The sequence below is a fragment of the Onychomys torridus genome, chromosome 16 (genome assembly GCF_903995425.1).
Source record: "Onychomys torridus chromosome 16, mOncTor1.1, whole genome shotgun sequence".
Lineage (NCBI taxonomy): Eukaryota > Metazoa > Chordata > Mammalia > Rodentia > Cricetidae > Onychomys > Onychomys torridus.
Window position 1 is genome coordinate 62569441 of NC_050458.1, and position 12699 is coordinate 62582139.

General features: G+C 54.8%; 1 protein-coding gene across 2 annotated transcripts in view; it reads right to left on the minus strand.

Moving 5' to 3' along the window:
* The window catches only part of Rapgef3 (Rap guanine nucleotide exchange factor 3), a 22543-nt gene continuing 9844 nt past the window's right edge, over positions 1 to 12699 (minus strand). For both annotated transcript variants that reach the window (XM_036207698.1, XM_036207699.1), the window contains exons 11-28: positions 12515 to 12627; positions 12179 to 12267; positions 11850 to 11928; positions 11488 to 11647; positions 11306 to 11388; positions 10692 to 10731; positions 8464 to 8545; positions 7984 to 8130; positions 5354 to 5451; positions 4868 to 4993; positions 4604 to 4785; positions 4252 to 4342; positions 4070 to 4120; positions 3143 to 3230; positions 2749 to 2813; positions 2129 to 2183; positions 1963 to 2034; positions 1 to 675 (exon numbers count right to left, since the gene is read on the minus strand). In XM_036207698.1, coding sequence (XP_036063591.1) covers positions 557 to 675; positions 1963 to 2034; positions 2129 to 2183; positions 2749 to 2813; positions 3143 to 3230; positions 4070 to 4120; positions 4252 to 4342; positions 4604 to 4785; positions 4868 to 4993; positions 5354 to 5451; positions 7984 to 8130; positions 8464 to 8545; positions 10692 to 10731; positions 11306 to 11388; positions 11488 to 11647; positions 11850 to 11928; positions 12179 to 12267; positions 12515 to 12627 — 1740 coding nt within the window. In that variant the 3' untranslated portion in view covers positions 1 to 556. The remainder of the gene's footprint in view (positions 676 to 1962; positions 2035 to 2128; positions 2184 to 2748; positions 2814 to 3142; positions 3231 to 4069; positions 4121 to 4251; positions 4343 to 4603; positions 4786 to 4867; positions 4994 to 5353; positions 5452 to 7983; positions 8131 to 8463; positions 8546 to 10691; positions 10732 to 11305; positions 11389 to 11487; positions 11648 to 11849; positions 11929 to 12178; positions 12268 to 12514; positions 12628 to 12699) is intronic.

Consider the following 12699-nt stretch of genomic DNA (forward strand, 5'->3'; position numbering starts at 1 on the left):
TGTAGAACACACACAGCTTTGTTAATTTATGGGAACAATACAGCTCCTCAGGGACCACCACTCTAGCAACCGCCCTGCCTACACCCAGCTGTTTATCTCAGATGTGTGGAGAGAAAAGCAGAGCTCCCCACCCTCTCCGGGCAAGGCCCCACCCAGAGCACATACATCATACAGATGTGAGCTCTCTGACCCCTGTGAAAAACAAGCGCGGGGCCTGGCGACCACTGGGCAGCACAGCGGCACGTACAGATGGTGCAAAAAGCCTGGCCAGAGAGCTCTCTATGGAACCACAGAGTCCCGAACCTCCCAGCTCTCCTACCCACGCCAGGGCCTCAATGTCCCCTTTTCCTTGGCCTTGTGGCCAGCTCAGTTCCACATCAAAGATCTCCTTCGCCGACACTCATCACAGCGGACAGCTGCCTCTACACTGCCCACTCCAGGGCCTTGAGTCCGGTCCATGGAGAGCCCTGCCCAGCTGTGGCTGGCCTCTGGACCTCTCGGGCCCCACAGGCTCTGGCTTTCTCTGAGAGACGTGCCTGCTCCGCCCAGTCCCTCCTCATGGCTCCAGCTCCCGGGAGAGGCGGGACAGTTCCCGCTGGTTGTCGATGACCTTCAGCTGCTGGACATAAGCCCAGGTGCTAGCTGGACTCCGGGTGCTCAGGGATTGCTCGGAGCCTGGAGGAAAGGAGAGCCATCATGGGGGTACCACTGCCACTTCACCAAACCCACCCTTGCCCTCTCCAGGGAGCACCCTTGGCTCTTGGTGCCTCCACTCCCTGCTCTGCATGGCTTAACACGAGCCCCTCCCCCACTGCCGTCCTTGCATCTGCCCCACCGGGTTCGGGAGGGCAGTGGTTGCAAAGTCTGAAGAAAGAAGACCCTCCCCCCCAAGATCTCAGCCGAGTACCCCTTCTCTAGTTCAAAAGGAACTAAACAGGCTGGAGGTGGTGGTGCTTGTTTATAATCCCAGTGCTTCAGAAGCTGAGGCAGGAGGATGGAGAGTTCCAGGCCCTGTTTAAAAACAACAGCAACAAAAATGGCCAAGCATAGTGGTGCATGCCTTTTCTCCAGAACCCAGGAGGCAGAGGCAAGGTGATCTTTATGAGTTTGAAGCCAGCCTGGGCTACATAGCAAGTTCTAGGCCAGCAAAGACTTTGGCTCAAAAAAGCCCAAAACCAAACAAAGTCTAGGGGGATAGTTCAGGGTGTGGACTGCAGACTGCTTGTCTTGGAAGCATGAAGACCTGAGGCCAAACCGGAGAACCAGCAAGCACCTAGGATTCCCACGCTGGTGAGGTAGAAGCAAGTGAGTCCGGCGGTGGTGGCTCATGCCTTTAATCCCAGTACTTGGGAGGCAGAGCCAGGCAGATTTTTGTGAGTTCGAGGTCAGCCTGGGCTACAGATTCAGGAAAGGCTCCAAAGCTACACAGAGAAACCCTGTCTCGAAAAACCAAACCAAACAAACAAACAAAGCAAAACAAAAAACAAAAACAAAACACAGGATACAACACAAGCTTGGAATCCCAGGCTTGGGCTATGAGGTAAGACTGTCTCAAATATTAATCAGTTGATCAATAAACAAAATATAAAAGACAGAGTGAGTAACTCAAAATTCATCCTAGTGGCAGCTGTGGGGAGAGAGGGTGTGGGCAGTGGAGAACCAAGTTATCGTTCTGTTTTCTTCTATGTGGACTGAGCCAAAGACTCGATTTATTATCAGTACGAATGCATCTGTGAACACAGGATGGGCATCGTGATATGAACCCTATGTTACGACTACTCCTTAACTGCATAGAACTCCTATCAGATAAATACATAGTCTGGTGTTAGCATGCAAGCTCCACCTCTGTCACTAACTTCCTCTTGGGCTAGCCATGGCATCTGTGCCCTACAGGTAACAATGGATTGTACCTAAGTCCCTGGCTATGCCAACTACTGCCAGTTCCCCTGTCCCATTGCTTACATGTGGAGATCCTTGACGCCTGACTGTCCTCGTGGATGTGGGAAACTCGGCTTCTGAGCGGTGACAGAGGCACTGGGCAGGGTGAAAGGGGCGAGTCGTGGAGATGGCCATGCTGAGCCTCCCTGGGAGCATGGAGGGACTCTTACCCAGGGGGACCCCCTCTTACCAGTGCTGTGACTCCGGCAGTGGTGGAGCATCCGTACAGCTCTGGCCATCATTCGCTGTGGGCAACACAAAGACATGAGACCTGGCCTGTGAGCCCAGAGCCTGGCCTATGAGCCCAGGGCCTGGCCTGCATACGGGAAGCTGGGAGTCAAGCCCCCTTTGAACCATGTTCTGGGGACTAGGGAATCTATAAAAGATAAGGTTAAGTAAGGCCCCTGCAACCCAGCATGTGCACATGCTCAATAGGAACTAGGCAGCAGCTGGAAGATAGAGATTAGGGAAGACTAGAAGATAAGGGTCAGAAGGGCGCTTATTAAACAGGGTGATATTTGAGACTGTTACCCCAGTAACTCCAATAGAAGGCAGACCCTCCCCTGTGCATTGGAATAAGGTGGGAGTGATTTAGCAATAAATTTTCTGTTCTAATTTCTTTTAAACAAGGTCTCTCTATAGCCCATGCTGTTCTTAAACTCAGAATCCTCCTGCCTCTGTACTGGGGTCACTTGCGTGCACACCTGGGTTCAGATTCTCTCAGCTGACTCTCACCCCTGACCCTTCCCCGGGCAATTGCCATCTTTGCCAACCCACACTGGAGGCGGAAGCCCACTCTCTTGAGCTTACCATCTTCTCAAAGTTGATGAGGTTCTCTACGAGCGTGTGGTTCCCCTCGTGGATGAAGGTCATGTCTGCAAAGGGATGATGACTTTGCTTATATAGGTCCCCAAATTCCTTCCCCTCCTGCATCCCAGGAAAGGTAAGGAGCCAACCACAGGGATCACAGGGCCTGTCACACCCACATCCCGAGTCTCCAGCAGCCTCTGAGCCACCACAACTCCCCGATATCATGGCCCTCGGCGTGGCTCTGTCACGTTCCCGTCCTAACTCTTCTTTCCACTTGTCAACTCCTAACTTAGCTCAGTGCTCCCTGCATGTCAGCCCTTCACCTGTCATCCCCAGAGAGTGTTGAGGGGATGTGGACACGAGCCCAAGGATGAGGCAGAGAGGAGGGTCCTACCTTTGAGAAGCAGGGGCATGAAGGGGATGACCGGAGGGGAGAGCTTGGTGAGTGCCAATCGATACACTCGGTGGTTCCATGAGGGGTCCTGTGAGGAGAAAAAGCTGCCCTGAGGGAGCCCTGCACATGATGGCACACCGCAGACCCAGCCTCTCCTGGGTCCCAGGCCACACTGGAGAGGCTCCAAGCCAGCCTCCCATCCTACAGGATCTCACTGAGGCAGGGTCTGTGGTAGCCCAAAGGGGACACAGACTGGCTTTCTAAGCTCCAAATAACCCCAGGGAATCTTCACACTGATTTCTGGGAAACCTCTCTCGGCCTCTCTGTCTCTCTGGTGGGTGTGCTCCCCTGTACCCCTTGGATCCCATGAGGTGAGTTTTCTTAAGAACTCCCAAGGCTGAAAACACCTTGGTGCTCTTCTCTCTAGACTCTACAAAACCTTCAAAAGTTCCAGGAGGCTCAGCCACTGACTCATTCCTCACTTTTAAAAGTCTTACAAGCTCTGCAATCCCTTTGAGGGTCCTAGAGGAGCCAGTGACACCCTCCCACCGGATAATACAGTGGGTCTCTGCTCACAACTTCAAGGAACAAAAGACTTCCATTCTGTCTTTGCTGTCAAGCTTGGCCATCAGCCTGACCCTTGGGTGGAGCAATAAAAGTCTGGCATCCTCTGACAGTCCCTCCTTCCCCCAAACCTCAGACCCAGGACATCCCTGGGCCTGCCATGGTCTCATATCCAGGGCAAATGTTCCCTGTGTGAATACTAAGGGGTACGGTATCCCACAAGGCCCCCATCACTATGCCGCACACCCTTAGCCAGCTTCCACAACCACAGGCCAGAGGGATCCAGGCCCTAAGTGGGCACTGAAAGCCATGAAAGGCCAAGAGCCGGTGTCCAGAGATGGCAGAAATGGGCCCAGCACTTACCAGCAGCCTCTCCAAGGCGGAGTACAGCTTCCGTACTTTATGGGGCAGACGCTGTCAAGACAAGACAGGTGAGGTGAGGCCATGGCTAAGAAGAGAGGGCCACCCTAGACATCCCCTAGGAGGGCAGAGGCCTGGCCTTGGTACTGGGTCCTCCTGGGCACCGGATCCTCCTGGGCACCTACCTCCCAGGTGTGGGCCAGGCGGCTGATGGCGGAGTTGCTGAGGCCAAACATGACCGCAAAGAATGAGTTGAGATTCTTCTGCTCCTTGAGGCTGTGAGCACAAGACCCAGACACCCTCAGAGGAAACAGCCATATATGCCCAGTGCTGCCTTGCAGGGTGGGTGGGTTAGGAGGCAAAGGCTCTGGGGACCCAGGGACAAAGAGAAGGAAGATTGGGCAACACCGTGGGCAGGGAAGGGGGGTAAGAAAGGGTGGCCACAGGGCTGGCAACACACCCCACTGTTTCCACACATCCCATTATCCTTCAGTACCCCGTCATCTCCACACATCCATTGTCCCAACAGGCACTCACTGGGCTGCCAGCTTGATGAACTTCCGGAGCAGCTGCGCCCGGGGGCCAGGGACAGGGCAGAGGCAGAGCTCTGTGGCCACCCAGTACTGCAGCTCATTGAAGCGTCGCATAAAGCGCTCCAGGTTTGCCGTGGTGACATCCCGCAGGTGCTGGGGGCCCAGTACATAATGGATCAGCTCCACCTAGATGGGGCAGAGCCCAGGTCAGCCTGCTAGGCCTGGTGTCCTGCCCACACCCTCCTCCTCAGCCCTACCTCTCCTGCACCTGGTGGATCTTATTGAAGAGGTTCCAGTCATGGTCTGTCAGCTGGCCGGCCAGGTCCTTGGCACTCACTAGGTCCAGCATCTCAGAAGAACCCAGAGTGGGCCCCAGCTGCTCAGGGTGTGGGGTCTGCAGGGGAAGAGGGCTCAGATACAGGAGGACCCAGGACCAAGGCTCTGCCTGTGGCCAGAGGGAGGAGGGGCTTGTTGGGTCTTTGGCCCCTGGAAAATGGGCTCTCCTGAGGGGTCACTGTTCTGACGACTTCCTCATGCTGGAACACCAGCTTGAGCCCCTAGGAGTCTAGAGTTAGGGTAGCCCTTCTTCCCCTTGGACTTCCCACAGATGCTGAGGCCGCCCCTCCCACTTCTTCCCTGTGAAGACACAGTAGCAGCTGGAGCCAAACACTTCCCTCTCTCCTCTGTGTCCCTCCCCCTGAACCCACCCTGCCTCCCAGAGCTCCCCAGGCTCTGGCAACCTGCCGGTCCCTACCAGCTCATGCACTTCCTGTGGGTTAACAACAAAGAGCCGCTCGTTGAGGCCCAGCGAGGTGGCCACGCCGCGGGCATCTGGCTGCAGGCCAACGACATCTGTGAAGGCAACAGGGGCAGTGCTGAGGGAAGGTGGTTGGAAGGGAGGCCAGGGACCAGCTGCAGGCCCCTCGCTGCTTCTCCGAGAGAGAGGCTATAAACACACAGGTGCGCATGCCCACACCTCCGACACCGCCTGCAGCGCCGGAGACTGGTCAGTCTTGGGTGAGGCTCCAACTTCCCCGACCCTCAGTTTCTTCCTTCATCAGTTGAAGACAGTGGGACTCACCTCAGCTACCTCCTAGGTCACTTTTAGAAGCATGGCTGCTGCTATAAAAGATGCACATAAAAAAGGCTCTCTGACAATTAGGAGACGCCCTAGATACCTCTGGGTGTTACTTTCATCGGCTGTGAACTGGACAAAACTTTGAGTCCTCAAGCCTCCTTGATCTCCAAGATCAAGGTGGATCTCTGTGAGTTCAAGGCCAGTGGCTTCCAAAGTATGGCACACCAGAATACCCGTGTGTCCAGAGAAGTAGATCATCTATTTAATTAATCCATGTTCTCACCTGTTTTGAATTTCTAGTTTGTGTGTAGCTTGTATAATCGCATGTCGATGATGTGATTTTTATATGTAATTTATAAGCAAATGTACACTTGAGGAGATTAGTAATAGAGCATCGGTCACTGTCACAGGTGTGCATCTGTGGTCTGAAAATGCCACAGAGTAGGGTCTCAATCAACGAGGACTTTGGCCAGCGGTAACTCACCAGGTAACCACCAGAGGGCAGTGTTTCCCAGAGCTGAGCACAGGTGTGCTCCAGTTTCTGTCCGCTCCTGAAGGGAGGGGGCTTTCGGCCCCAACACCCCTGCCACAGTTCCCTGAGGACCCCAGTTCCTGACTGCTGGGCTCTGTCCATCAGGCCCAGGCTACACTATTCAAGGATACCAGTGGCTTTTTAACATACAAATTCTCTGAAAGCAGGTCCTGATAACCTAAATGGTAGTCTAGGCAGAGATGCGCTAGACTCTGGGTTACATGCCTTATGGGTGGTGTCTGTAGATTAACAGCTACAGCCATCTCTCATAATAGTACAGGGATAATGTTCACTGAACAGACAAGGAAATGGAGACTCAGAGAGGCCCAGGGTTCCTCAGCTGGGTAGAGGTTAAATTGGAATCCTCACATAGCTCTGGGGGTCCAATCTATGTGGTTACCGTCTGACTGTGTCGTAGTTCAAACCTAACACATTGCTGTTACACAGATGACCCTCATAAATGTTTGCCATGGGAGCCGGGCAGCGGTGGCGCACGCCTTTAACCCCAGCACTCGGGAGGCAGAGCCAGGTGGATCTCTGTGAGTTCAAGGCCAGCCTGGTCTGCAGAGATCCATGACAGGCACAAAACTACACAGAGAAACCCTGTCTTGAAAAAAACAAAACAAAACAAAGTTTTCTGTGGGGGCTGAAGAGGAGGCTCAGTGGTTAAACACACTGGTTACTCTTCCAGAGGACCTGGGTTCGATTCCCAGCACCCAGTGGCTCACAACTATCCCATACCTCCAGTGTCAGGAGATCCAAACCCTCTTCTGACTTTGATGGAACTCAAACACATGCATGGTGGTGCACAGACCATACATTTAGGCAAAACACCCATACATACAAAATAAAAATAAAATTGTAAAAAAGAAACCAGTTTTTAAAATGTTTGCTATGTTGGTTAGTTCATCAACTTGACACAAGCTGGGTTCACCTGGGAAGAGGGAACCTCACTTGAGAATATGTCTCTTTCAGACTGGCTTGTGCAAGTCTGTGAGGGCATTTTCTCGATTAATGATTGATCTGGGAGGACCTAGCCCTCTGTGGGCAGTGCTGCCCTGGGCAGGTGGTCCTGGGTTCTAGAAGAAAGCAGGCTGAGCAAGGCATGGGGAGCAAGCCAGTAAGCAGCTCTCCTCCGTGGCCTCTTCTTTAGTTCCTGCCTTGAGTCTCTTCCCTGACTTTCCTTCACAATGGGCTGTTAAGCTGTGAGATGAAATGTACATTTGCCTCCCTAGATTACTTTTGAACATGCTCTTTACCACAAAAAAACAGAAAGCAAACTAGGAAACCTGCTGAATGACTTAATGAATGAGGCCTCCCTAAAACCAAAGGCTAGACCATGCTGACTAACACCATTATCTCAGGGAATAGGCTAAATTCTCTTGAGCTCTGGTTTCCACGCTTGAAAAACAGTAAAATTTCCTCTTGAGAGCTCATGACTAGGAATAAATGAGTACACGAGAGTGACACACATCAGGCACCATCTGAACTCTTTCCTCATTTAGTTCTCTCCAAGCTCCGAGTGGCACAGCATCTCATTATCTGAGCTTTACAGGTGATGAGCTCAGAGAGCTCACACACCCTGCCTCGGGGGAGTCACAGCCAGTGAGAGAACCGGCTGGGCCTTGAGCATTGCTCCTGAAGCAGCCAGAGGAGATGTGGTAATCCTACCCCCAGTGCAGGGCATGAACATAACGGTCTGAATTCAAGGGTGCGGGTGTGGAGCTGAGGGTGCCCTCCCAGGGTGGAGAGTTGATCCAGAGACGCAACTCACCGCCTGCGGAATTGACCTTTACCAGCACCTGCCCCTTGGTCCAGTGGTCCTCACGGGCCAGAGCTGCCATCACTTCTCTCACGGAGGCTGTCACAGGCAGCTGCAGGGTCAGCACCGAGTGGTCGGGTCTGCAGATGTCGTAGGGGACTGGAGAGGAGGAAGGGCTGAGCTGGAAACAGGTGCCCAGTTCTCCCCACCCCATAAGGAGCAGGACCATAGATCAGCAGTAGGATTCCCACAGGCCAGAAAAGGGGATGTAAGGAGAAGTCTACTAGGCTGGTGGGAAGGCCCTGTGGGGAGTCCTGGTCCTAGGGAAAGAGCACAGGGGGCCCTGCCTGCTTGGTAGCTATAACAAAGGCCCCCGAGGAAGACCTTATCCTCCCCTGGCCCAGGGCAGCCACAGCCGGGCAAGGGAGGCAGAGTCTGCAATGCTGATCAAATGCTTACGGCAGTCCACGCCTAGTTTGCTCAGTCACCCACCTTTGTCCCCAACTCGGATGGCACCGGTGCTGCTTGGGAGGGGTTCCTCCTGGCCGGGAAGCCAAACAGGTGCATTCCGGGCCTGAGAGGAAAAAAGGATAAGGCTCCAGAATCCAGAGACAACGTACAGGGAAGGGACAGGGAAGGCCTTTGTCACCGCCAGCAGGGACCCCAGAGCATCATACTGCCAAGGGGCTTTGCTGGAATCTTAGTCCAGGGAGGGCAGGGAGCCAGGAGACACTGAGGTCAACTGCAGGCCAGTCACCCACTGGGGGCAGGGGGGGTAAACTACCTCCATAAACAGGGCCAGAGCTGTTCTAGGATAAAAATGCCTGGGCCCAGATTCCCCTCTCCTTCCCTCAGCATTTGATACAAAGTGGGCATTGTTCTGGGCACCAAAATAGTCACAGCGGTCTTTGCAGGAAAGTATTTTTAATCCTCATTTTGTGGATGTGATACATGAGGCTCAGAGAAGTTAAGTAATGTGCCATAGGCCACACAGCACCCGCTACGAGGCTAGAAATGTGCTGTGTTCCCCCTGTGCCCTTGTCCCTCAAGAACTATCCCGGCAGAGCGGGCTGCTAAGGCCAGAGCGCCTCTGTGATGGGGCAGTCCTAACATGAGCTCATCCGGCCTCAGCGCTCTCTCCAAATCTGATACTTTCTCGCTGCCTCTAAATGGAGCTGGTCCCCTGCTCCCTGCCCCTTCCTAGACAGCTTCCTCAGAGTCCCCACGAGTGCCATGCTTAGAATGCTGCCACCTGTGCTGGGTTCACCAGGACCCTGGCCTTAAAGTTACATCCCCGCCCCGACTCATGCCCCTGGACTTCTCGCACCCAGGGGTCCCTCATCCTGCCTTCACTGCTGTTTCCTTTCTGCTCTTCCGGGCTCAGGCTCCTCCCGACTTATCAGAGCTTGTCACCTCCTTCTGGGTTCTTCATGTAAATGGGTCCCCAGTGTCCTCTCTCCCACCCAGGGCGATCTCTTAACTGCTATAATAGTTCACTACCTCTAAACTCTACCCCCCTCACCCCTCAGGTGCAAACACTCACTTCCTCTAACCCACCTGGGGAGAGCCGCACTGAGCCAGGGACAGAAGTCATCACTGTCCCTTCCAACCTCTCAATAGTTCATAGCTGGGACCCTGGGAGGAGACACTCTGGCCCCTGCCAGCCCTCTTCGCCTCCGCCTCCTCTCCTCCTCCAGTGCTGCCCTGGGGCCCTCTTTGTCCTCAGCTCAGCTCCTGGGACACCTCTCTAAGGCCTCATGGTAAGTCAGTAAGTAGGCTTTTCTCCTCAGGCCTTCTCAGGCTCTGCCAACTTCACACATTTGGGATTCCACACACTGGGAGACTATTTCACAGCTCTGAAGGGATGTGACAGGCAGGAACATACAACATACCACAAGTTCTGGAGTGTGGGGAGGAGCCAGGTCTCAGAAGAGCAGAAAGGAAAAATAGTAACTAGCAGGATGAGGGTCCCCACCCGCGGTATAAGAAGTTAAAGGCAACCGTCAAGGTCCCTTAGCAAACACAGAAACAGGCCACCAGGTGAGAGGACACCTGGGGATGCTCCAGATGGGAAACGGGAGGGCCTCTTAGGAACACACACTCTGTCAGAGCAAGAAGGGTCTAGAAAGGTAAAGGGGTAACCAAAGAAAGGCCCATGCAGAAGGCTAAATGCAAAGGTCCTGAGATGAGGCCAGCCTTGACTATAGCGGGAAGGAACCAGTGAGAGCCTCCGGCTGGCGGGGCTGGCTGAAACCAGGGCACCGACTCTGAGTTCTCCTCCAGTGCGTCATTCCCCACGACCAGGCCTTCTACCTTCTTCCCAGTCCTTCCTGTCACTTCTCTTCATCCACATCTTAGCTCCAGTCACTTCTCATCCCTCCCCAGCCCCGGCTGGGAGTGGGCTGGCCGCCTGGACCCCTGGGACAGGCCTCACCACACCGGCTAAGTTCCTACAATACCACCCACCAGAAACCCTTGGGTCTCGGGTGAACCCAGCCACCTGTCTCATCTCCCAGCTACAACTGCAGGCACGGATCATCTCCCAAAGGAATAAAGTCCCTTAGGGAGGGGATGAAGGTGTCCCCTTAAGCTTGTAGCTCTGGAACAGGACCTGCCCTGGTGCACCTGTCACGGGTCAAGGACCCTCTGGGTGTGGAGGCAGGAGGGGCAGAGGGAAGAAGCTGGGCCAGGCCGAGGGAGAAACAAGTCAGGGCAGGCACCTTGGTCTGAGGAGATGCGTTCCCACAGCCGTTCTCCAACCTGCAGAGAGGAGTGAGAGAGGGGCGAGAAGGTCACTGAAAATCGTTACAGGCAGGACACCTCTCAGGGTGAGTGGCCACAGCGGTCTGGCTCCCATCTTGCCCTCCCCAGAAGCTCTGAGGGATGGGGTGAGGTGTGTACATGGGGCAGAGGGCAAGACGCGCCTAAGATCTGGATTGGCTTCTGTGATTTCCAGAGACCAGGAGGGATGGGGGAAGCAGGAGGGAGACGCGGGCTCCGGGGCTCTGAATGAGCTCTTGTCCTTGCACCCCAGCTGTTCCCCATAGATGTCTGGGGAGGCAAGGTAAAGTCGAAGGAGTTGATGGGCAGGGCAGGTGGAAATCGGTACCATAGTCCATAGCAACCGGTCAAACGGAAGATGTGAAAATGCGGGGCAGTCAACGTATAGCATGAGCACATGGATGACTGTAGTGTGTGTGGAGACAGAATGGGGGGCTGACAAGAATACCTAGCATAAGGCAATCGGCCCAGACTAAAGCCCCGGATGGACCAGTGCCAGCCGCTCAGCCTGTGTGGCACAAAGGGGAATGACAAACTGCAGTCAGAGGGTCACCTGTGGTGCCGCCGCCTCTCTGGCCACTGTTCCCTCAGCAAGTTGCTAAGTCGCGCATCCCTGCTCACCAGGTCTGAGAGTTTCTGTGAAAGACTGAGCATTAGCCCCTGGGCTGGCTGGCTGGCTGGCTGCTGCTGTCTCTTCACGGGCACCCCAGCCAGCCCAGCTGCATGCCCAGGTACCTGGAGGAAGCTGGTGGCCACGGGGTCTGAGTGGAGCATGGGGCCGTACAGGGCCACCCACCGGCTGACTAGCCGCAGAATCTGCTGCCTCTTGTTGCAGATGTAGGTGCTCCGTTCCTGGTCACTGCCTCCAGCAGGCTCTGCTGGCTCCACATGGAAGGTGGGCACCGGTCAAGGGAACTACACCAAACCACTGAGGCCGGTCACCACACCTGAGCAGAGGAGGGACAGTCCCCGACTGGGCCAGGCATGTGCAGGGCACCAGGAAAGGGTCACAGCAGTCACTTTGGTAGGGACTCCTTCCCTCTCCTCCACACACCAGCCCATCCCCTACCCACATCGCCCTGGGGTTCGAAGGATATTGGTGCAGGAGGGCGGCGAAGAGCTGGGTGCTGGGCATGAAGACAGTGTGGGTCAGCAGGAAGTCACTGAGGAATGTCTCTGTTGGGTAGGGTTAGGGATGGGAAGGGACTTCAGAAGCCAAGTCATGGCACAGCTGTAGGAGCAGCTGGAGCACACGTCCCCAAGTGCCGCACAAGCCAGCAAAGGAATGCCCAGCCCCTATGACAATGTTCTCCTCCAAGGCCAAGAGCACTTCCTGCCAACTGCCTGTATGGACCAATCCAGCCCCCAATGAGGTCAGGCATCGATGACCTCCTGATGACTCAGACAACAGGTAGTGTCTTCTGACCTGTTGGGTCATGAGCACTGGAATCTGGTCGCATGGCTTCCAAGAGGAGTTCTAGGATCTTCTCTGGGGTGCCAGACATTACTGTATACCTGGAGGAAAACCAGTCCATCTATAGCACGTGCCTCTTCACCATCACTCCATTCAGACATCAGTAAGTGATCCCATCATGCCTCCTGATATGCCAGCCCCACCGATACATCCTGCCAGTCCCTCTACGCCTCCCACCCCCAGAGGGCCAGAGGACAGGAACGTGGCGTGGGGAAGGAGCAAAGGCTGGAAGTGGGAGAGGTATGTAAGTGTGGAGCCGAGTGGGAAGAGATAGGGCAGGCTTGTTACCGGTTCCTGCCTGGGGTTGGGGGTCGGGAAGGGCCAGTGCCCTGAGAGCTCCTTTCCAGAACCAACACCACTTTGCCATGCTCTTCCAGCCTCATGGTTTTCGCTTCCACATCCTGGAGAAGGGGCCACAGCGGCGCTCGATGCCCTAAGCTCCTCTTTAGACTTTCTGTACCACCTCCCTTGCA